Source organism: Hemiscyllium ocellatum, chromosome 27 (genome assembly GCF_020745735.1).
Source record: "Hemiscyllium ocellatum isolate sHemOce1 chromosome 27, sHemOce1.pat.X.cur, whole genome shotgun sequence".
Lineage (NCBI taxonomy): Eukaryota > Metazoa > Chordata > Chondrichthyes > Orectolobiformes > Hemiscylliidae > Hemiscyllium > Hemiscyllium ocellatum.
The window spans coordinates 1,631,080-1,657,585 of NC_083427.1; the positions used below are offsets into that span (position 1 = coordinate 1,631,080).

Consider the following 26,506-nt stretch of genomic DNA (forward strand, 5'->3'; position numbering starts at 1 on the left):
ATTTCGTAAACTGCAGTTTTTTGGTTTGTTTAATTGCGGTCTTTTATCAAATATATTAAGTCGTTTGCATGAAGTAATAAGGGTCGTTAAGTCTACAACACAGCTTACATTGATATAAGTGCTCCCCGTCTCATGCCGACGACAGAGCTTCACAAACAATGAGTATTCTTGGAGGCAAAACAGTGAAACATACATAGTAGATACATTGTTTTAGTCTTGACAACTAATTCTAAATATTATTTCCTGATACATTCGTTTATGCATTCCATGTTTAATATTCTTCCAGCACCACCCAGAATTCATATTGCATTCAAAATTGCTAACACTCTAGCATTATTAGGAATTCTAAGCGTTACCATACAACCATCAAAACAACCTGGTGTGGATTCTGAGTAGAGACCAACTTATGTGCATTCTGGCGAAAATGTGACACTTCTGCATCAACATGTTTTGTGGACTAATATAACTTTAGGGTTATGTGTGTGCTTTATGACAGTATGAATAAGTTCTAGTAGAAGATAGAGGAAATTTAGAGAGAGTTGAGAACCCCCAACTGACTGCATTCACAATACTGTAAAATACTCTGCAAAATGTGTCAATATTAAACTGTAAAACCTTCAGACGTGTGGTATTAATAAATTAATTTTGAATCCTCGATCTGCCCCATCATTCCAGCATTGCTGACATGCCTCTCAACCCCATTCTTCTGCTTTCTCTCCGGAACCCTTGATTCCCTTCCTAATCAAGAAACTAAATCTGTATTAAATACACTGAATGGTCTAGACTCCACAAACCTCAGCGACATGGAGTTATACGCTTCTGTTGAATAAATTCCTCTCCATCTCAATTTTGAAGGTTCGTCCCTTCACGCTGAGGATATGCCCTCGTATTGAAGGCTGTTGTGCGAGGGAAATTATCTTCTGCTCATACACTGTATACAGTTTTATCAGTATTCAGTAAGATTCAATGACACTCCACCCTTATTCTTCGAAACTGCATTGCGCTCAAAGGCAGAATCTTCAACTGATCTTCATAAGATAAGCCTGGTATCCAGTGGATCATTTTTGTAAAGCCTCTGTGGACTCCCTCCAATGCCACACGTCCTTCTTTAGACAGGAGTCCAAAACTGCCCACAATATTCCAAATGTGCTCCTAATGGACCCTTATACCCTTGTCCCTCAAACTATCATTGTATAATCTGTGACGTTGGCAACAATGCCCTCAGTTCCTTCGTTTAGATCTTTTATGAATAAAGTAAATAGTTGTGGTCCCAACGCTGACCCTGCAGAAATCCAGTAGTCACTGGCTACCATCCTGAAAATGACCTCCCTATCTCCACATTTTTCTTCTGACATCAGCCAATTCGCCACTTATGTCAGTGAGTTATGCCAAACACTATGGCTCTTATTTTATTTAGCAGGTCTCCATGCTTGTCAAAATCAAAGTACATCGTGTTTACTGGGTCTCCTTTGTCTTACTTGATGGTTGCCTCCTCAAATAATTTTTTTTTCAGATTTGTAAGGCATGGCTTCCCATTGACGAAGCTGAAACAACCCTATTTTATCAATCACACGCAAGTATTCTGCAATCTTACGTTGAATAATGGACATGAAAATCTTACTAACGACCGAGGTTAGGCTAATCAGCATAAATGTCACAGCTTTTGAGTTAAATAATTCGTTGCAAGAAACTGGACATTAACAGATTACCATTTATCTCTTTCTTAGATAAGCTTTCTTAGAGAAGCAATATAAAATGACAAAGCCATTATAGCGTTAATTAGAACAAAGAACAAAGAAAATTTACAGTCCAGGAACAGGCCCTTCAGCTCTTACCCTGAGCTGATCCAAATCTATTGTCTAAACCTGTCGGCCAATTCCTAAGCATCGGTATCCCCCTGCTCCCCACCTACTCACGCATCTGTCCAGACACATCTTAAATGAATCTACCACGCTTGCCTCTATCACCTCTGCCAGCAATGCGTTCCAGACACCCACTGCCCTCTGTAAAAGTACTTGCCGCGTGTATCCCCCTTAAACATTTCAGCTCTCTCCTTGAAAGCATGACCTCTCGTATAGGAAAAACCTTGCCTTTATCTATCCTGTCTATACCCTTCATGACTTTGTAAACCTCAATCAGGCCCCCCATCAATTTCCTTTTTTCTAATGAAAACAATCCGAACGTTCTCAACCTCTCTTCATACCTAGAACCATACCAGGCAACATTCTCGTAAACCTTCTCTGCACCCTTGCTGATATATCTTCTTTCAACCAAGTCTCTATGATTGCAATACGTCATTCTCACAGGCACCAATACAAGTCCTAAGTTTATCTACCTTACACACAATACTCTTTGCATTAATGTAGATACACTTCAGGCCACCAGTTCTTTTGCATTCATCTGTTATCTGCCTACTCTTCCACTTATTAATGTTACCTTTATGATCTTACATCACTAGTATCTGCATCACTGTCTAATTGTCTTCTCTTCTGGTTTCCACCACGCCTGGCACATTCGTTTAAAACCTTCCCAACAGTACTAGCAAAAACTCCCCCAAAGACATTTGTTCCAGTCTGTTTCAGATGTAGACCGTCCATTTTGTAATAGTCCCACCATCCCCAGAACCGGTCCCAATGCCCAACAGATCTGAACCCCCTCCCTCCTACACCAACCCTCAAGCCACGTGTTTATCCTGCCTATTTTTCATTTCTACGCTGGCTATCAATTGACATGTGCCTTGTGTAGTTTCAGAATACTCTCCTGAATCATTGGAAACAACGGATCAGACGAAATTCGATAGAAGGCTGATTTTTCAGACTTGGTTTAATTAAGAAGCTGTTATTGAGGAGAACTCGGCAAATAATAAGTGAATACCATAAAATGAATCATTGCGATCCAAGATAAAAGTTAAGACACACGAATCAGTAATAATATTGATTATTATCATGATGTTAATAAAGTAAAACATTCTCACATGCAGAAAAATCTGGCTGTCAGAATGCATAAACCACAGACGGCTGAGAGCCTCTTATGGACATCAATCAAGGAAGTTAAATGAAATCTATGTGTTTTTGTGACAGCACTGCACTGCAACAGTATAACAGCTTCTGTTGTACAGGGCATTGCTAAGGTAAACATCAGATATATATTGGACAGTGTTGGTCACTGTGCTTATGGAAATGTTAATGAGAAAGAAGAGAAAACAGGGGAGAGAGGCGAGGTCTGTACATTCTGGAGTTAAGCAGAGACAGAAGTCACTTAAGTGAAGCATATGGAGTGCTGAGGAAAATAGGTGGGGTCAATGATGAAAGATTGTTTCCTTTTTTGGGAGAATAGAGAAAAAATATCATAGTTTTAATACAAGGACTCGACCATTTCAGACAGACATGAAAGAGAAATAATTGCTTATATATTTGTGAGTCTTTGTAATGCTCTTCCACAAAGACAGAGAAATCAGAACGGTATTAAATATTTACAAGGAAAGGTAAATAAATTTTTGATTTCAAGTGGATGGAACATTATTCAGTATGAAGGCATGTGGAGCTGAGGCAAATTTCAGATCAGCCATCATCTTCTTGAATGCTGTAACAGGGCTAGAAATGTTGCGCAGGGTGTGGGGGGCATTCTTGTTGCCTCTTCTGAAGATATAAACGGATAATAATCAGGAACAAATTAGATATTACTCAGTTTCAGCCAAGCAGCCTCAAAAACTTCGATTCCCTCCACTCCACCTCCACATGGCAAACAGCATGCGATGATGCTGAATGTGTTTGCATTTAAAACGGGCACATAGACTACACTGAAAACGCTAAACAACGCTAGCAGTATCTGAGAAGAGCAGAAAAAAAGTTAAGACTTCACGCCATGTGTTTTAATCGGAGCCCATCTGATGAAATATCATGATATGAAACTCCAACCCTGGTAAAAGTTTTCACAAAATCATAACGCTGTCTGTGAGGGTTGTGCCTGCTTCCCCAGGCAAAGATTTTACATTTAAACGTATATGCACGGCTCCTGTTTCCAGTTTATGCAATCTCTCGAAGTTCTCTTCTCTATACAAACATGTTCCGGCTGTTCATAATTCAAATGCACTAAATATGGACCAACAATTGCAGTGCTTTGAAAAAACAAAGCTCATTTCCAATGTAATCATCATATTAATATTTCCACGTTAGTCAACATTCTGTACAATCGTTGGTGCAAGCTTTGAAATCACAGCACACAAACTCTTTGGTGGAGTCAAAAGCTGATCTGTGATATCGTGTTGGAATTTATCATTTGCACCATTTTGAATTGATTTAACAAGCATGAACTGGAATTTCATTTGACTCTTTGTGCAATCCCACCAAGCTCTAACGTTATGCTCAAAAAGAAGCCTTCCTCAACGGAACAAAACACTTTTAACAATTCAATGCGTATCGAATCCTCCTTTGATTAACAAGTGCCAAAAAACATTTTACACTTTCTCCTGAGTTCTGTCTGCTGCTTTTAAACTAAATCACACCAATCTATCAATATCGTCTTGATCTTCCGAATTGCGAGCCATTTTTTCAGTTGAATAGAACATTCAACTTTCAGCAGTACCATCTCGAAGATTATTCCCAAATGGATGATGTCAACTTGACGAAAAGCTTCTATCCATTTTTAAACAGGCTGAATTTCGTCTCTTTTCTCGTGTTTTTGTGTTCTGAATTCTTGAATTGACTTCAAAGACCAGTTGCAAGTTTTGAATTCTGCAAAATCTGTACTTACTTTCATAGCTACTAACAGTCAAAGACTTTCAAATATTGACACACATTTCATACGGAATTTTCAAGAAACGAGTGACGCAAATTAAATCTGGTGTTTCTAATTTTATGGTTCTAGCAACCATTGCATGCATACATAACATTGCGTGGCCACTCGGTTGTCAGAGGTCACCATGTGTGGGTTTCGGTCTTAATTATTTAAGTGCCCCCTTTGTTCATGAATTCGCTGCCTGAACTTGACAAATCTTCATGGATATGGAATTAAAATATCACCAAGTTAAACACAAGGAAATAAGCACATGCTGTTAATCTCTCTATTCTCAATTGATGCAGATTTCCATGATGTGATGTTGGTTCGTCTGCACACAGCTCAGCCCATCACGATTCGTGAGTTAGAATCAACGTGATTGGTTTCTCGCTCCACATGATGCAAATGAACAGAGCCTCCCGTGGTTTATTAGGTTGGAGCTCCGACACACGCTGTTACACAGAACAGGTTTTAATTCCAGCATTGGCTGCGTATGAAGTTCTGTTTCCTGGTGCAGAAACAATGAATATTTTCTTGTTTTCGTGCCTTTTAGCCTGGTTACCAAGTAAGTACTTTTTCTCATAGATGTTCCACACATAAGGACCATGTTCACATTATTGAAATTTCCTTGTCTGAAACTCTCCCAATGAGAAATAAATGTCATGAATTAAATATATTTTTCTCCGCACAGATGTCTTTACTGCAGGGGTTGAACAAACACCGAGAACGACAACAAAGGAGACAGGCGAATCACTGACCATCAATTGCGTTCTAAAAGATTCCAGCTGTGCATTGGATAGCACGTACTGGTATTTCACAAAAAAGGGCGCAACAAAGCAGGAGAGTTTATCAATGACTGGACGATACTCGGAAACAGTGAACAAGGGCTCAAAGTCCTTTTCTTTGCGAATTCGTGACCTAACAGTTGAAGACAGTGGTACATATCGCTGTGAAGCGTGTAGTTGTCACAGTAATAAACCTGATCTTCCACCAATACAAAAACACCTTCAGATCTTCCGTGAAGCAAATTTGCCTTGTTTTGGCTTGTCAACGCTCAACATGCACTTTGTGGCCACTGCTCATGATACAGAATCGCAGGAGTCAAGTTCTAAAAGATTGTTAACAAAATTCAGGAGGGAAATTCAGAGAAGGGGCAGTTGGATATTCAGTGCAGTTGTTGAACTTACAGTTATGTGCAAGCATTTAATTTTGCACTGGGATGTATCACTGTGACAGTTTGGATGACCACAGCAATCGAGAACTCGACGTCTGTAATACAGAAACTATCAGCACACATTGTTACCAGAACCGCAAACATTTTGATTTATTGGTTATCAGGATGGCCAGCTACTCCGGAGTTTGGATGGATATCAAATTTGGTTTTCTGAAATAAATGTGAGAAGGTGCACATTGGTAGGAATCCAGATTGCAGTTTGTGCATCTAGTTGGTGTTTTTGTCTGAATGACAATGGGAAGTTTTTACAGTGCTGTGTGTGACTGTGTTATTGTACTACCACAGTGACTATTCTTTGATTCCCTCAATACAGAAACGCCCTGGCACATGTGAATCCACTGCTCATATAAATTATTACTTGCATGCTTAAGTACCTCATGCTGAAATATTTCTTGCGACTTTTAGGGCCTGGCAACTGCTATCGACCGATTTTCATACTCCTTTAGCTGATTATTGTGCGACTGTTAAAATCGTATTCACAAAGCAATATAGATAAGAATCCACGATTTGAAGAGTGGCTGAAAATTATAAACGTGACTGGGAATACAATATATAAAGGGAATGATTTGCGACACAATTGCTGTATCAATCAATCAATATCCTGGAGCATTTGAAGAATCTTCACTTATTTTTGCAACAATGGATTTCTTGTGCTGGTGTGAAACAATGTGTAGCTGTAATTACACAGTGACACAAGCCAGAGCACAAACCTCTCGGACAGTTGTTCCTTTTTCTGCTTCTTATTAACATGATTCCATAATCAACTTTCTGTCATGAATGCTGCTTCATAGAGTTAACATCAATTCCAATTCGTTCCATTCTGGAATTGTGTACAAGTTTCACGTTGATTATAGACCAGCATGCTAGCGTTTCCATTGTCACCCAAACTGGCATTGGAGATAGTGGGGATACGAATGGATATAAATTGTTAACAAATGAAGATTTGTTAATGCTGTGAACATATATGGAAAATGGGAGAGAGGATTTGTTTTGGTATATTGATTATAGGACGTCTGCTTCACTGACACTTTTTGTATGGCGTTGAATGGGAGCTGATGGACTGTGACAACTGCGACGAAGGAAGCGGGACCTTTCTGACAACTGCTGCGAAGGAAGCGGCACCATTCTGACTGTGGAACCTGGTAAGTGACCCTCTTGCTACTTATCGCTACGATTTTGCAGTTTAGTAAGAAAAAACGTTTTCTTGTTAAAACAGGCTCAAATGCACAACGTGAGATTCAGAACATTTTCTAATCGACATGGTTTGCTTGCTAGAAATTATGTGTCTTCCAATTCAAACTCATTTGCAGATTTTGTTTGAGCAAATTTATGCTAATATACAAATATAGACGTAAATGCAGCTGAGAACAAGGCAATACAGAATCTAAATGTTAAACTTGCTTGGCATAGAGTATATAAGATTTTATTTGCGTAGATGATGGCTTTAGCTGTTTACGCAGGAAACTGCCCAAGATGTGAAGCTGTACTAAGGCATGTCAGTATGACAATGGTATGCAAAACGTCTAATCTGAACAATTAATGCAAGTCTAGATTGAAGAAAACTTTCTGCTAACATTAATGTTTTGGATTGTCTCTAAAATCAATGTTTTGAAAGACAATCCTCATTATTTAACATAATTTCGATTACATTAACATTATCACAAAATCAACAAATGGACCGTTCAAATTTGAAGCTGGAACAATTGTAGCTCACCAAACCTGGGCTTGGTCAAGGTTGAGGTGCTGAATTTCGTCCTCTCCAATTCCACAAAATGGTGAATAACTGTGCACTGATTTAACCAGTGCCCTATTTCAGACAACTAGCGGAGAGTAATTTCACTGTAATTTAGCGCGAATCCAGATTATCTGAAATATGCTCTCCCAGATACATGTCCATTTGTGGGTCGAAGTTTGTTGTGTTTAAGATGGTGTCGAATATTTGAGAACTTTGAACCCACTACAGCTTTACTGTAAAATGTTTACTTGGCATTAAAGTGGAAATCATGTAGCCCATCTGTACGATATTAATTCTTAGAGTGGAATAGTCTTGCCTTGCTGATAATATTAATTGCTGTCCAATTCAATTCTTTTAACCACGTCAAGCTAAATAGTGTTTTGCCTTGCCCTCATGGATCCTCAGGACATCATACCGAACGAAGTAAGATCAATAGGTCGATGTGTGCATGACAGCATTGCTTTTGTGATGCAGTCACCTTGCTGTCGTATTCTTGGACAGGTATTTACGAGTGCAGGTGATAATAGGGGAACCCCAAATCAGTAGTTCATAATTGACAACAACGAACAAAAAGGGTCAGAAATCAGGTTTCACCTGACACAGGGGCAGAGATCAGAAAGTTTGCGATTTAAAAAGAAAACTTGTTTGACCATAACCTGATGTCGTGTGACTTTTGACCTTGTCCACCCAGTTCAGCACAGGCACCTCCGAATTTAAAAAATGCAGCTTTGCCGTGGTATCAATCCCACAACAGGAAGCATTCACTCCACTAAACAACTTCTGCAATTTGGGCAATCTCAGACTAATGTGTGAACACAGAAAATTATTTTAGTGCATCTAGAGGGTGCGTAGAATAGTTTGCCCCGGCAGAAGGTAGTGTTGAGGAAAGTGTTAATCCTTTTAACTGTCCATCCCCTGAGATGTGATGGCCCTCAGGTTAAATCACCAACAGTCTTTTCCCTCTCATGAGAGAGCAGCCCCTGTGGTCTTGTAAGAATATGGTGTCTCAGCCAATAGCTTCATTTTTTTTCAGTTAATAGTTTGTTTGGGCATTCCATGGAATGCTGAGATGATGAAAACCGAACTTCAACTGTATTTAACTGAAATAGACGACAGAGATTTTCTGGTTTACTTTGACAGTTGTTTTCTCTTACTGTAAACATTGAAAAAAAACCAATTGTTTACTGTCTATGCTAGTTGCTTTGAAATGAAAAAAAAATCCAAGTTTCCCAGCGGTATGAAGTTAATCTCTACATTAATCACTATCTTCTAGCAAATTAGTGTCGGTGGTTCGAACTTGTTATTTCATTACGATGTCTGTCAGTATTTACAGAGTTCTGTCATTTTCATAGTTCTGCCAAATATTAATCACTGTAATGCACCAGCTTGTCTGTGATGCATTCATTGTGGGGTGTAGGTTGGCTCGCTGAGCTGTAGGTTTGATATCCAGACGTTTCATTACCTCCAAGTGAAGGAGGTAGCCACTGATGATGTTACCTAGCCAAGTAATGAAACGTCTGGAAATCAGACTACAGCTCAGTGAGCAAATCTACACCCTAAACCTCAACTTGAGCTACAAACCTTGCGAAGTATCAATTATTTCGTGGAAATTCCTTTCCTTTCAATTAATTCTGGGAATTCTGCTTTTCAAATGAATCTTGCATGTCTAAAGTATATCTGTTTTGTAGATTTTTTTTTAGAAAGGGATATGGGCTTCGCCAACTGAGGCAGCTTTCTTTTCGTTTCAACAAAGTAAGGGTACAATGCACTTTACCCTATAAGATATGGTGTAAGCTGACTCCGTTCTTCATTATGATTTCGCAAGTCTATTGTAGTTATTGGCAAGTTGTACCAAACCCATCGTTCAGTCCGACATGCAGTTTTGTAAAAAAAAGTTACAACCTCTAGCTGCTGGACAGAGTTCATTAATTCTGCCTTTCCTTGAATGTCTTCCATATTACTGGGAAATTGTATCCGAACTTCATCTGATTTGCATTTTTTAAATAGACCGAATCATGGCATATCCACGTACATATGCAGGATTCAAGTATCAATTCTGTCAGGAGGACTGTAACGCCATTCCGGCAAAGGCAATTTTTCATTCCAGGGAATTGTCAGTTAACCCTTATCTGAACGGCCTCTGATGCATTTACATCTCACGTCACTGAGATGACCAATCAGAAGCACCACACAGTCCAGGAGGAATCTTTTATGTACCTGGTTTATCTGAAACAAAACAAGCTTCTGCACATTCCCGTCCAGTTTCCCATTTGACAAATGACATCATTGTTTTAGTTTTCTGAATTATTTGCTGGCCAGATGTGCTAACGTCAAGTAATCCATCCTTTTGGACACCATCGTCTTTCTGCAACTCAGAGTTGCACAAAATGTCATCATTTTGATTGTTCTTTTCTATTCCTCTTGCTAGGTATTCATCCCTTTCACCGAATTACTACATTGGACGTCATTTTCCGTGTTCTTCGTCACACGTGGCAAGATATTCTTGGAGTTTAATTGGCCCTCTGATGACCTAATGCCTCGTTTTATTTTTGAGAGTTTTTCATGTTTGGCAAACGGAGCATGTCCCCCTTAATTCAACACATAATTTACGAACAGTTGCAATTCCTCCAACAGTCCCTCTGGCACACCACTTGTCAACCTTAGGATTACTCCTGCACACCTACTGTCACGTTCAGCTATTCTCCTGTCTATTTCAGTATTGTACAGTCCTCTGTCTTTCATTATCCACTATCAACATTGATTTGGCATTTTATCGAATATTTACGGGAAATCATCACGCACTGCAACTGACGATTCCCTTTTATCCAGTTGATTTCTTAAATATGATTTCCCGTTCATAAAGCCGTGATTTCTTTGAACTTGTCCAGTTGCATCTTATTTTAAACAGCTTCTAACATTGCAAACTGACTTGTGCCATTTTTGCTCGCTGTCTCAAAATGTTTTGATAAACTTGCTGAATGTGATGCTTTGCAATTCTAAAGGATCTTCCCAGCATTGGAGATGATCTGCAACAGTCAACACAAAATGTCAGTTATTTGAATGACATTTTCACTTTGGACGCAGGGATAATTTCACGAGGGGACAGGCAGTCTCGCCCCGCAGCTGCCACTATTTAGGCAGGCCCGTTTCTCTGTTGCATGTCATTTCCCTGCTTTTGCCCTTCCTTCGATTTGCCGATTAATTGCATTTTCTAGAATGCTGCTTGTAGTCTGTCATGAAAACTGTTGGAAAATAAGTGTTCTATTTATTTCTTCTCTGTTGCGTTTGACAGCATGATTTGTCAAACATTCATTTCTTGCATGACTAATTTTCACTCTATAAATTATTTTATTTTCGAACGAGTTACAGGACCTCGTCCTCTCTCTTTCTTTAAACTCACTGTTTAGCTTCCTATCATATTCTGATTATTCAATCTTTCTTTCTTAATTTTCAGACATTTCATTCCCGAACATTTTAATATTCTGTCTAATTTTCTGACTTACCATCTGTTTATCCACAATCACATACGTTTTCCTGAATGTAGATATTATCTTAAACCACAGAAAGCAGTTCTGAACCTTGGAATATTCCTTACTCTTTGGAATGTACCTACTTAAGTGATCTGAAATGTCTCGATACATGTTTGCCACTTTATCATGATCGAATTCTCCTCCATCTGATTTTCTAGTTCACTTCAGCCAGCTCTGATTTCGTGTCCACAGAATATGATTTTTATTTTAAAAAAACCGTTGTCTATCTCTCACATTGGTTGTATTATGCAATGGAGTTAATGTTGCTGATTCCTAAGAGCGCCTTTGAAATGAGATAATGAGTTAATCCGATCTCATTCCACCATTGCAGGATGTTCAATATAGGTTGAAAACTTGCGATTCGAATGAATGATTGCAAGATCTATTTTTATGAGCTGCACACGTGGGCTGTCTTTGCACGTCTAACTTTCACAGTTATTTTACAGATAATAGCTCGCATCATGATTTTTTGATTTTCTGACAAGCTGTTGCAATGTCTTCCTCTATGCTCTTCCTATTGTATTGTTGCACGTGGTGACACAAACAATGCTCACACAAATGACTCCTTGAAATGGTAATTTCTCAGCTTTACTCAAACCCATCCCACGGGCTGCTTTTCTGAAATGGGGTCACCCCTCTCCCTTTTATAAAACTAGAATAGCAAACTCTGAAGAAATTCAGCCTTCCTGGAAGCATTGGTGGAGAGAAAGATTCAGAATATGCCTCCAGTCTGTTGTGACTCTATGAATGAACTGTAGAACTTGTATAGGCTTCCTACCCCACCCCTCCCCGTCTTTTCTACATCATCTGTGGGAAGCCAATCCATATCATCTTGTGCGAAGGTTAATGTCGAAGGCCAAGAGTAGTTTCATCACCTATTGGCCTCTGTATATGCTGAATATCAGCATGGACCTCACTAATGGCAATACGAACTAATGTAACTCTGATACTTGCTGGAAGCTATCACAAATTGATGCTTTCACACAGCCTGACGGAGAAGACATAAGCACATGCGTGAGAACATCAGTGTGCAGGTGGAATCAGTTATTATGTAGGGTATGTTGTTCCCAAGACTGATATACATAGTCATTGCCATGGATGTTATTTATAGCATTTGATATCTAAATTTACAGCAAACTGATGCAGTTTGTTGACAGTGTGCTTGCTGGAGAGCACGGAACAGTGGCCATGTGTAAAAGATTCAAAGAATGTAATCAACTCAATATTTCACTCGTGGGTTGATAGCTGCTGCATTCGTGTATTATTTCATTATAAAATTTCACATGCGATATCTTCTCGTGTTATTGATGACGTGACTGTTGAGTATTGATAGACATTGGGGATTGATTAGAAGTCAGCAATAGACCAGTTCATAAAGCTAAGAGATTGTTCATTTCGGGCTTTTGTAATAGCAAAACCATGGCTGTCGTTGAACTTGAACAAATGGAAGAGAAAATAAATTCAAAAGTACTGTCTGACTTTGAGATAAAACGTTGATGGGTGAACAAGAAGTGCAATTTAGGATCTGGGTAGTAGAGTTCTGATCAGATTTACTTGAAAGATTTTGAAGATGGGATCCCAGCATTGAGAATTGCAGAATAATCTAGAATACCTTTGAAGAGCTTGGAATTTCTGGTCACAGGTCAGCTGAGGTATTTTCGAGAGAGTAATTGATTTGATGGAACAAGCAGGTATTCCTGCTGATGACTGTATTAAGTAGTCTGGTGAGTATAACACGGTCACGAGTAAACACCAACTTGTGAAGAGTGTAGTCAGCTGCATTGGTGTAGAACATATTTGTTCACGTTAGCGATGGAAAGGAATAGATATATAGGCCAGGAGTCATATCTGGGGGAGAAGCAACTTTGATGCGACTAGGCAAGATTTAGGAAGCATAGGATGGGGAAGGAAACTGCAGAGGACCAGAACAATTGAAATCTGGAGCTTATTCACGGAACAGCTACTGTGTGTCCTTGTTAATTATATACATGTCAGGCAGGATGGAAGTTGTCGGGCGAGGCAGCCGTGGTTTAGTAACGAATTTGAGTGTCTTGTCAAGACAAAGAAGAAGGCTTATGTTGGGATGAGACGTGAAGTCTCAGTTGGAACACTTGCGAGTTACAAGTTAGCCAGGAAAGACACAAAGAGGGAGCTAAGAAGAACCAGGAGAGTACATGAGAGGTCATTAGCGGATGGAATGAGGGAAAACTCTGAGGCTATCATTCGGTATATCAGGACGAAAAGAGTGACTCGAGTAAGATTAAGGGAAATCAAAGGTACGAGTGGGAAGTTGTGCGTGAAGTCAGAGGAAATAGAGGAATGGCTAAATGAATCTTGGCCTCTGTATATGCTGAATATCAGCATGGACCTCACTAATGGCAATTCGAACTAATGTAACTCTGATACTTGCTGGAAGCTATCACAAATTGATGCTTTCACACAGCCTGACGGAGAAGACATAAGCACATGCGTGAGAACATCAGTGTGCAGGTGGAATCAGTTATTATGTAGGGAATGTTGTTCCCAAGACTGATATACATAGTCATTGCCATGGATGTTATTTATAGCATTTGATATCTAAATTTACAGCAAACTGATGCAGTTTGTTGACAGTGTGCTTGCTGGAGAGCACGGAACAGTAGCCATGTGTAAAAGATTCAAAGAATGTAATCAACTCAATATTTCACTCGTGGGTTGATAGCTGCTGCATTCGTGTATTATTTCATTATAAAATTTCACATACGATATCTTCTCGTGTTATTGATGACGTGACTGTTGAGTATTGATAGACATTGGGGATTGATTAGAAGTCAGCAATAGACCACTTCATAAAGAGAAGAGATTGTTCATCTCGGGCTTTTGTAATAGCAAAACCATGGCTGTCGTTGAATTTGAACAAATGGAAGAGAAAATAAATTCAAAAGTAATGTCTGACTTTTAGATAAAACGTTGATGGGTGAACAAGAAGTGCAATTTAGGATCTGGGTAGTAGAGTTCTGATCAGATTTACTTGAAAGAGTTTGAAGATGGGATCCCAGCATTGAGAATTGCAGAATAATCTAGAATACCTTTGAAGAGCTTGGAATTTCTGGTCACAGGTCAGCTGAGGTATTTTCGAGAGAGTAATTGATTTGATGGAACAAGCAGGTAGTCCTGCTGATGACTGTATTAAGTAGTCTGGTGACTATAACAAGGTCACGAGTAATAACCAACTTGTGAACAGTGTGGTCAGCTGGTTGCATTGGTGGTAACAGCTTTTGTGTAGAACATATTTGTTCAGGTGAGCGATGGAAAGGGATAGGTATATAGGCCAGGAGTCATATCTGGGGGAGAAGCAACTTTGATGCGATTAGGCAAAATTTAGGACGCATAGGATGGGGAAGGAAACTGCAGAGGACCAGCACAATTGAAATGTGGAGCTTATTCACGGAACAGCTACTGTGTGTCCTTGTTAATTATAGACATGTCAGGCAGGATGGAAGTTGTCGGGCGAGGCAGCCGTGGTTTAGTAACGAATTTGAGTCTCATGTCAAGACAAAGAAGGCTTATGTTGGGATGAGACGTGAAGTCTCAGTTAGAACACTTGCGAGTTACAAGTTAGCCAGGAAAGACACAAACAGGGAGCTAAGAAGAACCAGGATGGTACATGAGAGGTCATTAGCGGATGGAATCAAGGAAAACCGTGAGGCTATCATTCTGTATATCAGGACTAAAAGAGTGACTCGAGTAAGATTAAGGGCAATCAAAGGTAGGAGTGGGAAGTTGTGCATGGAGTCAGTGGAAACAGAGGAATAGCTAAATGAATCTTTTTTGTCAGTTTTCACACAGGGAAAATACTATGTTGTTGAGGAGAATACAGAGATACAGGTCACTGGCCTGGATGGGATTGAGGTTCACAAAGAAGAGATGTTTGCAATTCTGGAAAGTTTGAAAATAGATAAGTCCACTGGGTCCGATGGGATTTATCCTCGGATTCCCTAGGGAGCCGGAGAGGTGATTGAAAAGCTTTTGGCTTTGATCCTGGTGTCTTAATTATCTACAGGAATAGTGCCAGAGGACTGGAAAGTAGCAAATGTTGTTCCCTTGTTCAAGAAGGTGAGTAAGGTCAACTCTGGTAATTGTAGAGCAGTGAGCATTAGTTCGTTTACGGGTGTAGTGTAGGAAAAGATGGTTAGAGATAGAATGTATAATTATCTGGAGAGAATGAAGTTCATTAGGGACAGTAGATACGGTTTTGTGAAGAGTAGGACATGTCTCACAAATCTTACTGAGCGCTTTGAGAAAGTGACCAAACACGTGATTGAGGGTAAAGCGTTTGATGTGTTGTTTTTGGATTTCAGTAAGGTACTTGATAAGGTTCCCACGGCACGCTATTTCAGAAAATACAGAAGCATATGATTGATGATGATCTAGTGGTTTCCATAAGAAATCGACCAGATGAAAACAGACAGAGGTTGGTGGTTCTGAGAAATATTCATACTGGAGTTCAGTTACTAGTCGTGTATCACGAGAATCTGTTTTGGAGGCACTGCTTTTTGTCATTTTGATAAATGACCTGGACGAGGGTGCAGAAGGATGGGTTAGTAAGTTTGCGAATGAAACTAAGGTTGGTACAGTTTGGATAATGATTAAGGATGTTGTGGATTACATAGAGACATAGATAAGCTGCTGAGTTGGGCTGAGAGATGGAAAATGGAATATAATGCGGAAAAGCGTGAGTTGATTCACTTTGGAAGGAGGGACAGGAATGCAGAGCACTGTGTTCATAGCAATATTCTTGGTAGTGTGGTTGGACAGAGAGATCTCGGTGTCCATGTCTGCACATCTCTGAAAGTTACCAACCAGGTTGATAGATTTGTTAAGAAGGCATACAGTGTATTAACTTTTATTAGTGGAGGGATTGAGTTTCGGAGCCATGAAATTATGCTGCAGCTGTGTAAAACTCTGGTGCGGCCGCACTAGGAGTACTGTGCAGAGTTATGATCACTACATTCTAGGAAGGATGGAAAGAGTTCAGAGGAGATTTATTAGAATGTTGCCTGGTATGGAGGGAAGATCTTACGAGGGAAGGCTGAGGGACTTGAGGCTGTTTTCGTTCCAGAGAAGAAGGTTGAGAAGTGAATTAATTGAGACATATATGATAATCAGAGGGTTAGGCAGGGCGAATAGTGAGAGCCTTTTTCCAACGGATGGTGACAGCTATCACAGAGGACATAACTTTACATTGCGGAGTGATAGATAAAGGACAGGCTTCAGAGATATTTTCATTATTCAGTGAATAGTAGGGGCATGAAACAGCCTGCGTGCAACAGTAGTAGAATCGCCAAAGTTAAGGGCATTTAAATGGCCATCGGATAGACATATGAATGAAAATGGAATAATGTAGTTTAGATGGGCTTCAGAACAGTTTCAGAAGTCGGTGCAACATCAAGAGATGAAGACCCTCTATTGCACTGTAATGTTCCATATTCTATGTTGTATAAAAAGAAAATGTGGTCTCGTTCCCTGACAGGAATGCTTTAAGTTTACGGGGTCCAATCAAAAATTGAATGGAGAGAAATCCATTTGTCTCTATCGAGAATACAGGGAATTGTTTTTGAAAAGAAAACCGTCTAAATTAAGGTAAATAGAAAGCAATGTCTTTTATGATCGAGATAAGTGTTAGGTTCAAGGAATTTGGCTCCAGAAGGAGGGAATTTCACAGAAACAGTGTGTACATTATACAACAGCAAGGCGCGAAACATTTTGAAAGCTAATTTTAGGAAAAAAATGAGGTTATGGGAATTAAGAATAAGATTTCGGCGATAAAATAGGCGTGAACTGTTCATTTCTACACCCTGGTGAAATTCTGACAACTGTGATAGTACACACAGTTCGAAGGTGGGGAATTGATCTATGTGTGCTGCCAAACTGTACAACGTGTTGGCGAGAACCCGGGAAACAGCCTGATGATTCGAGCTGGACCATTTAGAAGAAATTTGAGAAGACGTTTGTTCATCTAAAGAGTGGTGAGAATGTGGATTTTATTACCGCAAGAAGTAGTTGATACTGATATATTGAATGTGTACAACAGGCGGCGAGATGTAGCACTTTGGAGGGAACAGGATAAAATGTTGTGGGGAGAAAGCAGGATTAGGCTATTGATTTGGACGATGAGTAGGATCATGAAGAATGTCAGAGCAGGCTCGAAGGTCTGAATGGCCTGCTCCTGTTCCTATCTTCTATGTTTCCATTTTTCGAGATAGTAGAGATTCTACTTGAGGAAGGAACAATTTTGCTCCCTCAAGTACTTGACCAAGGCCTCCAGATTCCTTTTGTCTCTGGTGTGTAAACGCACTTCTGTTGACTTTTCAAAATCACAATGATATCAAAATGAAAAGCTTGCTCAAAATTATTTCCTGATTATTACATGAGATCAAATTGTCTCGTTAGCAAGAAATGTAAAACAGATTATTGGAAATAAATCATTAATATTTCAATATTTGGTTTTTGTTTTAATATAGAAAGAAATGCTTTAATAAGTAGATGGGTTTAGGGCGCCGTATACAGAACGTCGAGTCTCGGAGGCTGAAAGTACATTGATTAGTTTTTGGACAGTTGAAATGAGGAATTCTTCAGAGGCTAGTGCATCAACACAAATGTCTCACACGATTTCAGCTCGAGGAAATGTAAGAGTTCGAGTTGAGTGAAGCCATTGAGAGGTTGAGGACAAGGAAGAGAATTCTGAAATCGAGGGATTGCTTGACATGACCAATTACATCACAAAGCAGAGAGCCGGTCCTATGTACTTGGCCTGAGATTAAGACATTGCAGAAGGTGATTAGAAGACCCAAAGTTAGAAAGTGGGAGTTTGGCCAGGGAAGCATTTTCTAGATTGTACAAATTTGTCTTAATGTTTGAACAGTAGATAAGGTCCCCGTCAAATCAGACAGTGAAGTTAGATACAAAAATAGGTTGTCTTAATGAGGAAGTTGAGTGGCGACCATTTAGAGGTTTATAAAATCATGAGAACAATGTATAAGGTAAATATCAAAGTATATTCCCGAAGGAATATGACTCCAAATCTAGAATGGATAGTTTTAAGGATTGAAAGGAATCTGTGGTTCAGGTTTTTTTTCTGCACAGAGCGTGGTGTGTATATGAAATGACCTTCCAGAGAAAGTGGTAGAAGTGGTACTGTAACAAAATTTAAATGATTTTCGGAAGGTAAATGAAGAGGAGATGGACAAAGTATCAGTAAATGAAGAAGGCCCTTGGAATGCTTTCCGTAATTGGTCAGTGCGCTGAGTATGAGTTAGTAGGTTATGTGACAGCTGTACAGGATATTGTTTCGGTCGCTTTTGGAATATTGTCTGTAGTGCTGGTCTCCCTGCTTTGGGAAGGACGTTCTGAAATTTGAGAGACTTCAGAAAACGAGTTACAAGGATGTTTCTAGGGTTGAAGGTGTTGAGCTATAGGAGACGATGAATTGACTGGGATTATTTCCCTTGGTGCGTCAGAAGCTGATTTGTGACCTTATCGAAGTTTATAACATTATGAATGGTAATGAGAACTGAAATAGACAATGTATCTTCCCCTGTGTGAGGAAGTCCAAAGATGGAGGTTGAAGGATCAAGGTGAGAGTGGAAGATATGAAAGACTTCTAAATGATATGTTTTTTCTCACTGAGGATGGTGAGTTAATGGATTGAGCTACCAGTTGGAGGTTTGATTGAAATGTTTCTTTCTGCTCCTTGGACTCCATCAGTAGAACAAGTGTGGATCTCACCTCAAGGTTAAATATGATGCTGACATTACAACATGATGTTCTGATACAATAACATGATTTTTTGGGTATTATTTGAGAGTAAGCGATTGTACATGACATCACCGAAACAATGTAGCCATCTATATGCAAGAGAGTAAGTCTTAATTTGTAATTTTAGGCAGACAGCCTTCTCCACCAGTCATCAGTCTACACTACTCTGCAACTGAAGAACAGAGGGCAAACGGATTTCTTCAGCTGATTTGTCTCATCACTGGATACTATCCTGAAGGAACTGTAGTGACCTGGCAGAAGAACGGAAATACCTTAAATTCTGGCTTTACAACTACATCTCCAACGAAAACAGCGACCAGTGATTTTAGCTCTACAAGTTTGCTTAAAGTGTCCCTGCAGGAATGGAACAGCGGCTCTGTGTACATCTGTCAAGTTTCTCATTCTGCTTCCAACAGTAACCAGAGAAAAGAAATTAGTTCAACATCGGGTAAGAAAACTAAAAAAACTCACAGACTCACATTCATAAACGTAATCAGTTTTGTAATAAATATTAGACAAGATGGAAAATTATTTTGTTGGGTTATTACTGAGAATGAAACATTCTTGAATTAGTTGCAGTGAGTAATATCAATAGGAATTTGTAGTCCAGAGAAATGTTACAGCAAAGATAAGTCGAAATGAAACAGGTACCTAAACCCGCTCTTTCAAAAAAACAGTGGAGAATAACATCAGAAATTATTTCCCTTTGCTCTGTATAGGTCTGACTGAAATAACCAAACTTTTAGATTAGATTAGATTAGACTAGACTAGACTAGACTTACAGTGTGGAAACAGGCCCTTTGGCCCAACAAGTCCACACCGACCCACCGAAGCGCAACCCACCCATACCCCTTACCTAACACTACGGGGAATTTAGCATGGCCAATTCACCTGACCCACACATCTTTGGACTGTGGGAGGAAACCGGAGCACCCGGAGGAAACCCACGCAGACACGGGGAGAATGTGCAAACTCCACACAGTCAGTCGCCTGAGGCGGGAATTGAACCCAGGTCCCTGGCGCTGTGAGGCAGCAGTGCTAACCACTGTGCCACCGTGCTGCCGTGAGCAAACCTCTTAATTGACAAGTTTAGGCAGAGTTTCTGGATATTCTCAGAATTAAAAATTCTTTTGCAACGTGGTAATCCCCCGCTTTTGCTTATTTTCCAAATCAATTCAGAGCAGCAAAATAAAGTTTTGACAATGCACACACTTCATTACAAAGGAATCATTTTCAACAATGCGTATTTGTAAAGCTGTCGCTAGTGAGGATTTAGTATTGTCTGTTGCTGATTGCTGCCACGCAATTGTAGATAGGATGTATTGGGGGGACAATGTTCAGAGTAGCTAAGTAGAGAGATAAGGTGTCTGGTGGAAAGAGATAGAAATTTGTTATTGGAAGGGGTTCTACAGAATGTTTATTTGGAACATTTATTATATAGATCATCATTTAGACAGGACTTTAAAATACCTATCGGTGATAATGATCTCATTGACCTTCTGTGCTTAAAATGCATCGACTGTCACGATGTGGTAAATTTTCTCTGTCTCTACCTGTCTACCTTGCTCTAGAACTCCTGTTTTATTCCTGTCAGTTTTTTTCCTCTGTCTTTGTCTATCTATCTGTCTGTCTCTGCTTCCTCTGATCGCTGTCGTTCTGTCACTTCATCTTTGTTTTCACTGATCATGTGTCTATGTCTCGGTTTCTATGTACCTCTACGTCTCGGAATTATTTCTACTTTCGTCTTCTTGTTTCTGCAAGTTGGAATCATTTTTCGTGCATCAATTACTGTTGCTCCTTTTGCTTCTCTTAGGATTTGCACCTGTAGGTGTCCAATCCTCTATTTCTTATCTTCTTTCCCTCTAGCCTCTCCGTCCGTCTCTGGCTAGCTTCTCTGATCTGTCATCTCAAGCTCCCATTCACTAGCTTTATATCTCTATATCTATACCTGACTCACAGTTTGTCTGTCTCTGAATCTGTCTCTATGAATGCTCACTTCACGGACCCACACGAAACACTTCATTTATCCAAATCTTTCTCTGACTTTCCTTATTGCTTGCTCTGTTTCTTAATTCTATTGGCAGAAGCAAATGATGCAAACCAACAAACCTGAAAAGATGCAATGGCGCTTCATATTTGTTGTGTGTGCATATACATGTGTGTGTGGATATATATATGTGTGTGTGTGTATATATACACACACACACACAAGCATTAACACACAAACAAACACAAGACTCATGAGAAAGAGAGAAAGAGGGAGAGAGATGGTTGCATTTTTCATCCCTTCCTTGTTCACTGATTTTGACATTCTTGTTGCACGCCTGGTCACATTATTGAATCAGGGACCAGAATCTGAATCTCTGATTTCTCTCTGACAGAGATAGCTGTATTATTAAGGGAGCCATTGGTTGAAGAAATCTGGATCAATAAAAGTGCCATTCTGGTTTGCGAAGTGCATTCAACAGTTGCCAGTCAGGTAGTTATCTCTTGGATGGTGGATGGAAAGGTGCGGAATGAAGGCGTTCAAATTGAAGCAGCGAACAGAAACCAATATGTGACAATCAGCCGCTTGACTAGCACTGTGGACGAGTGGCAGAGTGGGGTGGAATACACATGTTCTGCAAAACAGGATCAATCATCACCCGCAGTATCAAAACGAACAAGAATGGCAAGAGGTTGGTGACAAGAACTATGTATTTGTACATGTCATTTTATGAGCGAGGAAATACTAAAAATGTATGTACTTCTATTACAGTTAAATCAATGAAGCCATATATCCGCCTCCTGCCTCCATCACCAGAAGAAATTCAGAACAGCAGCTCTGCTACTCTCACATGTTTGCTGAGAGGATTCTATCCTGACAAAATACGCGTTTTCTGGGAGAAAGATGGAGCTTCTGTCAACGAGAACATCACCAATTTCCCCACTGCTCTGGAACAGGACCTGACCTACAGCGCACGGAGCCTCCTCATTTTACCTGCAGCAGAATGGAAGAGTGGCGCAAAATACACCTGTACTGCCTCGCATCCACCTTCACAGTCCACTGTGAAAAGGGTCATCAGGAGCCCGAAAGGTAAGGACAGTGTTCTAGCAACCATGGTCAACATTAACACTTTGTGTTAAATATCAACAGAACATGAAATCTTAACTAAACATTCTAAGGTTCCAGCAATTTTAAAATACACAAGATCTTTTGGAATGAAACACCTTTAGCACACTGCACATGGCTATGAGGTAAACAGGAGAAGCAATACCATCCAACAAGCGCATGGTCTCAAGGAGTGTGAAGCCCGGTGATATTAAAAAAGGAAGGAACCTCCTGTGGCGCATTGCCCTCTTGTGGCATCCTGGACCAAGATGCTTGTGTTTACTTGCCACCTCCTCCAGAGTTGTGTGTTGAGTTATCTGAACAGGTTGACGAGAAAAATAGGTTAACTAAAAACTTATGTTAAGAGAAAGGGCTGAAACACAAGATTAATGTTTGAAGGCGTGTTGTCTTTCGAGAACAATGAAATTTGTTGAGAGGATGATTGTGTCGAAATGATTTTATGTTTTGCTTGCTTCTGTCACTGCTTCATGCTCCTCCTTTGATACCAGCTCGAGCGGTTGCTGACAGTCAACTGAAAGGTACTTAGAAATGCAAACATTTCTCGACGAGTAGAATTCATGCACATGAATTAACGTGTGCATTGGAAGGATTATATTATTCAGCCCTTTGACCATGGAGGTCACATGGAGGGCAGTGACAATGGATGTTGTAGATTACCGATGGACAGAGGTAAGATGCAGCCCTGGATTGTGGGTGCCAAGTGGAATTTAATGCGGAAAGCTGTGAGGTGGTTCACTCTGGAAATAGTTAAATGAGTCAAGTGTTCAAGGGGCACATGGTGAGATTTTTGGTGGTGCAGATGAGCAGAGGGATCTCAATGTCCATGTGCAGAGATCCTTGGAAGTTGCCACCCATGTTGATGGAGTTATTAAGAAGACTTACGCTATTTTAGTTTTGATTGGTAGAGGGAATGAGTTTCGGAACCATGAGTTCATGTTGCCTCTATGAAAAACTCTGGTGCGGCCACAGTTGGAATATTGCGTACAGTTCTCGTCACCACACTATAGGAAGGATTTGGAAGTTTTGGAAAGGGTTCAAAGGAGATTTACTGGGATGCTGCCTGATACCTCTTATGAGGAAATGCTGATGGACTTGAGAGTGTTTTCGTCAGAGTGAAGAAGTTTGGGATGTGACTTCATTGAGATATATAAGATAGTCAGAGGCTTAGATAGGGTGGACAATGAGAGCCTTTATCTTCGATTGGCCATGGACAGCACGCAGAGACATAGCTTTAAATTAAGTGTGATAGACATGGAGGTAGTTCCTTTCCTCACAGAGTAGTAGGGGCATGGAACGCATTGCCTGCTACAGTACTTGACTCGCAAACTTGAAGGGCATTGACATGGTCATTGGATATGGATATGGACGAGAATGGCATAGGGTCGGTTAGATTGGCTTCAGGGTAGTTTTACAGGTCGGGGAAGCATCGAGGCCCGAAGGGCTTATACTGTGTTGTAATGTTCCATTTTCTAGATGATTAATTTTATTCTGATCAGTTTTTATTTAAAATTCCATTCCCGCCTCTATCACTAAATTGTATTAGCTGAAAGGTTTTGAAAAAGCAAGACTATTTGGATGGAACATAAAATATGAACCACCTATTGAGGAAGAAATGGTAATAGAGCGCGACTGAACTCAGGTTGCGAATCGACAAATTCATGTTAACAGTCTGCTTGATTGAACAGAGATACAGCAGAAGAGATGAACTCAGGACAGCCAGAGGAAAAGCAAGGATTTGTAGTGAAGAGTTTGGAATGCGAGACAGTAATATTAATCAACAAGGGAGTAGTTTTTGCAATATTCTCCCGCCCAGACAACCTGACCGAGGCAATGACATAACAGAGGAACTGCATAAGCTTTGCAATATGCGCACAAAATAGAATTATGCCGTTCGAACTATAGAATAGACATGGAGCATCATTCCTCACAAATATTATTGAAACTTTCAGAGATAACCCGATCTGTGAATTTTGTAATTGTACTAAAATTTAAGGTAACAATACAAACAGAACATTCAAGAACCTTCTTTTCATTTGTACTTTACGTTATGCACTAAGAAAGTAACTGTTATTGTACTAAGAGCAACCATTTTTCCTTTAGCAATCTAGGAGCATGCTTTCCCCTACGTTATGCATTCCTTTAAAATTATCACGATTCTGAACAAGTGTTAGTTTTGTCTATTCCCAACACCAGAGTTGAGAACTGAAAGACATGTGCTCACAATATTTTAGATTTCTTCACTTAACACTCTTCAAAGATGAGTAATATGAAAAACATCTCTTGAATGGGTCCTTGACTGAAACTGAATCATGCAGCAAGTATCTTTTATTTTCAAATAAAAACCTGCCGAGGAAATAGGCAGCAAAATCAGTTGAAAGGATGCAATCAATAAAAATGCAGTTTGATACCAATTTCTCAATTTCTCCATGAGTTTTTCTGACACAGAGCAAATAATGTTAGCTCATGTACAGCGGCCACATATGATATGTGTTTGCTCGTCTGGGATTGGATTCCGATAAATGCAGTTCATGTGGCAGCAATTGTCTTCTGACATTGGTAACTGCAATAGGTGAAAATGTGCAGCACTCGAATGGAGACATTAGGCCTCAGTATACCCAAGGCAGAGCAGTTTCCAAATTGTTCAAGATTATATCGGAAATATTACTGAAGGCTTATCCATAATATTCAGAGTGAATGCAACCAATACGAAAAGGAGGACACAGCATCTGATTAACTAAGCCTAAACGGTCTCAGAAAACAGATAACAGATCGCAGTAAGTAAAACTATTTCCAACTCTAGTAGTGTTTTGGAATTGATTTCGATATCGCGGCCTGAAAACATGCATTCTTTTCTGTTTCGAGGTGATTGCCGTCAGACAGATATTGTGGTCCATCTACTGAAACCTCCGTTCCAAGAGATTTGGACGCAAAAGACAGCGACCATTGTGTGTGAAATTGTTTACAGCAACTTAGAAAACATCAACGTTTTCTGGCAGGTGAATGGGGCTGAAAGAACAAAAGGAGTCAAGACAGAAAATCCTGTTTGGAACGGAAGTAAATTCACCATTTTGAGCAAACTTAAAGTCATTGCGTCAGAGTGGGACAGCGGTGCTGAATATGTTTGCTTGGTAGAAGACAGTGAATTACCAACACCAGAGAAAGCTTCTCTCAAAAAGAAAATTGGTAAGTCGGGATAGTACTGCAATAACAACAAAATAGAATTGATTTCGGAAGTCTGAAATGAAAAAAAAAATATTTCGAAGAAACAGAGCAGGAATGGCAGAATCTATGGAGAGAAGAATAGGGTGAACGTTTCCAGTCCAGTATGTAACTTCCTAAAAATAGTAATTTATAATATTTTGATATAAGCCTGACTCATACAGTAGTTGAATGGAATAAAAAATCCTGTCAAACCATTAATGCGTTCCAGTAAATTCCCCCTAAGTCAGCAGCAGAAAGTGGCTCACTGGTTTGCACTGCTGCCTCAAGGCACAGGTTCAAATCGAACTCTGTGTAGAGGGTTCCCAAGTTCACGTGGGCTTCCATTGCGAGCTCCAGTTCTCGTCGACTATGTGCAAGTTAGATGGAATGGCAATGGGGTACGTGCTTTTGTCGGGAGTGGGTCTTGGAGGGATGCTCTTTGGCGTTTGGGTAGGGACTTGTTGGGCCGAATGGCTTGTTAAAACGTTATGAGGAAATCATGGAAAGCCAATAGCCGTGGCTTCTTCTTTACTGAAAATGAGCGTGAAGAACTGTAAGTGGATGAATCATTTGCACTCCACGAATAGCAATCTTTACAAAATGTATGATTGGCCCCAAGATTTAAACCAGCAAAGTAGGGGACATGAAATGCTGTAGCATTCAGAAATATTTGCATAGTCTGACAGATTGGAAATAATTTATAAACTATATGCATTACTAGCAATGAAATTCTAATGCAGATGTAAGATGGTCTCAGCTAAACAAACATCACTCTCTTTGCAGACGACCAAATGCGTCCTCCTCAGGTTTATCTCCTGCAGCCATCGACAGACGAGATTGACGCTGAGAATTCAGCGACCCTGATGTGTCTCGTCACCAGCTTTTACCCAGCTGAGATCTACATTGGCTGGATGGCCAATGACACCCTTTTGGATACCGGGTACCGAACCCAATTGGATAGCCAGGCGGGGAATGGTTCCAACTTCGTGACCAGCAGGTTGAGAGTCACAGCGGCGGAATGGAACAATGACACCACTTACTCCTGCTTAGTGGGACACCCATCCCTCAGCCGGGAGTTAATCAGAAGTACAAACAAATCTCATGGTAAACCGACAGCAGTC

The 26,506-nt window shown here is 40.0% G+C and overlaps 1 gene segment (V, D, J or C); it reads left to right on the forward strand.

Moving 5' to 3' along the window:
- Positions 1-5,298: 5,298 nt before the first annotated feature.
- The window catches only part of LOC132828605 (Ig heavy chain C region, membrane-bound form-like), a 37,225-nt gene continuing 16,017 nt past the window's right edge, over positions 5,299-26,506 (forward strand). Inside the window, 8 exon segments of the C gene segment in view lie at positions 5,299-5,341; positions 5,468-5,764; positions 7,120-7,152; positions 19,200-19,520; positions 21,454-21,750; positions 21,831-22,148; positions 25,047-25,367; positions 26,169-26,489. Of these exon segments, the coding sequence occupies positions 5,299-5,341; positions 5,468-5,764; positions 7,120-7,152; positions 19,200-19,520; positions 21,454-21,750; positions 21,831-22,148; positions 25,047-25,367; positions 26,169-26,489 (1,951 nt within the window).